We start from the raw sequence: 3,278 nt of genomic DNA on the forward strand, positions 1-3,278 counted from the left end.
GGCTAGCTAATAACATAATTAATTACAAAAGATTAAAGATTAAGCAAACATCCAATTGAGATGAAGAATTTAAGAACAAAAAGTTTCTATTTTTCTAGCAAATTGAGTTCACAATTAGGGACCGTAAAACCGAAAAAGAAAATTAAAGATCTAAATGAAGAGAACTGCTTTCTTGAAAGCCTAGCTAATAACATAATTAAATACAAAAGATTAAAGATGAAGCAAAGATCCAATTGAGATGAAGAATTTGAGAACAAAAGGTTTCTGTTTTTCTGGAGTTTTTTTAATTACAAATGTTCAACTTGATCATTGAGCTTTCTTTAGCTCTATTATCTTGAACATCTAAAAATCAATATACAAACTTTTGCAACTTGCATCCTCTCCTATTCCCTTCCCACCACTTACCAGCCCTACATCATCATCTCTAGAAGAAAAAAAGTAATCCAAAATATTAATTATCAAACAAACCCCTAAGAAAGAGGAATTGTTACAAAGGGTGGATTATTCTTTGTTTCTTACAATTTTCCATCCCCAACAATATGTCAATGTTATTTCTCTTTCCATTGTAGATATTATCAACCACTTAAGTATTATCATTGTCACCACTTAATATGTCAACTCCAAACAACCTAAGCATTTGTACTGGTCGGATTGGTTGAATCGGTTCAGGATTCATGTTACTTGACGCGCTTTTCGTCTTCCAGTCGATGTAAAGCTGCTTATCCGGACCGGTAGATCTTTGAAAACTCACAATGTCACCGGCTTTTAAATTCTTTTCCTTAACGAACCGGCTCCAACCTTTCGTTAAAACGTAGCTTTGGCTACTATTCCAATACGAATAGCGAAACCTCCACACTTTCATCCCAATATCTTCAAAATGCAAAAGAACACCCTTTGATGAGTTCCCAATTTGCAAGGGAAAATGCTTCTCCGCGTGTTGTTTCGGTATCACCAGCCTATTTAGCTTTCCAACGTCGCTCGGGGTGACCGCCTTTTCGAACAATTGCTCCCGCGCATTGGCAGTTTTACCCGATCCAAACCGGTCGGTAAAAGGGTTTTTTTGTAAGCTCTTGTTTCTTTTACTTTGCTCAAGCTCGTCATTGTATGTGTGTTTCCTCAACATATCAACAATCTCGGCTTTCGAACGCGAATTTAAAAAACTCGCTTCTAGCCTCGCCTCTTCCGTGTCAAGCGGAAGAAGCTTAAGGTTTGTGACCGCATCACGGCCACGAAACCTTTGAACCGCGGTATCGTACGCTTTCGCAGCTTCGTGCTCTTCGTTAAACGTCCCGAGCCACACGCGCTGATGTTTCTCGTAAATCTGAGCACCCCAACGACCACTAGGTTGTGGGACAACTCCTTTGAACCTTGATGAAGGTAACTTCCTTGACTCGGCTTCTAAACCTTGTTCCTGGTCTAGAACCACACTCCCGGCACTTCCAATTGGAGGTGTCATCGTCACTGGAGCCGCAACGGTTGATGTAGTTTCAGTAGTTGTGCTTTGATCATCTGTTGAGCTTCCATTCATGTTAGGGAATTAACAAGAGAGAGAGAACTGGGGTGTTTAGAGAGAGAAGAAAATATTGTGTTTATGAAGTGGTGCAAGAGAAAGGTTGACTATAAATAGGAACATTTGCTAGGATTATTGTTTATGGTGCATAAATAATGTTCATACAACATATTACTATTATCATTAAAGAATATTTGTTGTAAATAATCTTAACTATTTCTTTTGGTAAATAATAGTCTTAACTTAACTTTTGGCTAGCTGGTGGCAATCATACTAAAGGAGCACTGTTTATAATGGTCCATGACTAACCGAGGACTAACTCTGTTAGTTGTAGATCGTCGGAAAAACATTTTTTTTATCTGAACACTCACATTTTTTTCCCGGAAAACTCAACGTTTTCGTCCCAAACATCTTTAAAAATGTTTTTTGGTAAACCCTGGCTATTGAGGTTGTCGGAACCCTAGAACCATTTTTAGAACCGGTTAGTGGTGGTGATTGGTTGGTGATGAGTCAGTTGGTGGTGGTGGTGGTGATGTTCAGGTTGAGTTTTCCGGAAAAAAATGAGTTTTCTAGCCAAATAACGTTTTTATCTTGCGATCTGCAACTAACGGACTTAGTCCTTCATTAATCGCGGACCGTTATAAGTAATGCACTTTTAGTTGGGATCGCCATCAGTTAAGAGTGAAGTTGGAACTATTATTTAACAATAAGACATATTTATAATTATTTAAAACCAGTATTTCTATTATTAATAGCATTAGTAAATTAATAATAAGGATAATAAAATCTTGCTTGTTAACTTATGGTGATATACATAGAATATACGGAAGAGATGTAGTAGAGGTGTGGGCCAAATGATGTGAGGAAGCAGGAAGATTCATGGCGACTTGTTGCATATTATATACAAGTGGCATTATAATTATTGATGGATAGGATAACACAACATGTGTATATGAGCACCCGCACATACGTACGCATAGATACTTATGTATGTATAGATAGCAAGTGGATGTGTGAGTTCACATGAAAGGGGACCTAGCTAGTTTTAAGTGCATCCCCCTGTCCTTTACTGATTGTGCTATACCGGCTAACAATAGCATGGTTTCTCTCTCTCTCTAAGAGAGAGAAACACACGCTGATTTGTACAGAAAGAATCAAGAAATAATAGAGAAGATTTGATGAAGAATCTATTTAGATAAGATGACCACACCACCTATATTACAAATACATGTCACCGATAGATTTATGAGAAAGATTCATGTACAAACTAATCTTAATATGAGATCGAACGTAGAAAATAATACTAATAGAACAAAAATGAGAACGTATAAAACAATATCAACTATAATACCAATCTATATAAGCAATGCTTTATAATAACAAAGAAAAAAACCTAATACCGATAACAAAATAATCAAAATTAGCAACAAAATAATAACAGCATAAGAAAAACCTAATAATAAAAACAAAATGTAAATCAATAAATACTTATAACGTTTCATAATCGAAAATCAACAAATATGAACAAAAAATAACAGCAAACACTTATTAAAACAAACCAAATAATAACAACAAATTGATTCTTATTGTTTTCATGTTAACAATTATTTGTATTTGATCCTGAAACTAGATACATATATAGGAATATTATATGTATTTTTGTCATCGATCACATATATAGTTTTCTGGTTGGATGGAAAAATTAACATTTTTGATGTGTAATTAAATAAAGCATGTAGAGTTATATATTATATATTGTAGTAAGAGA

General features: G+C 35.2%; 1 protein-coding gene across 1 annotated transcript; it reads right to left on the reverse strand.

The window, feature by feature from the left end:
• Window positions 1-583: 583 nt before the first annotated feature.
• On the reverse strand, window positions 584-1,581 carry LOC143580337 (AP2/ERF and B3 domain-containing transcription factor RAV1-like). Its single transcript, XM_077063395.1, has one exon. The coding sequence runs from the start codon at window positions 1,526-1,528 to the stop codon at window positions 584-586; it is 945 nt and encodes a 314-aa protein (XP_076919510.1). The 5' UTR covers window positions 1,529-1,581.
• Between the last annotated feature and the right edge of the window lie 1,697 nt (window positions 1,582-3,278).

The sequence above is a fragment of the Bidens hawaiensis genome, unplaced genomic scaffold, assembly GCF_021521415.1.
Source record: "Bidens hawaiensis isolate Kalapana, Puna unplaced genomic scaffold, B.hawaiensis_p1.1 tig00030341_1, whole genome shotgun sequence".
Classification (NCBI taxonomy): Eukaryota; Viridiplantae; Streptophyta; class Magnoliopsida; order Asterales; family Asteraceae; genus Bidens; species Bidens hawaiensis.

Bases quoted from the DNA above. Each gene is read 5' to 3' on its own strand.
- LOC143580337 (XM_077063395.1), bottom strand. From the start codon at position 1,528: ATGAATGGAAGCTCAACAGATGATCAAAGCACAACTACTGAAACTACA.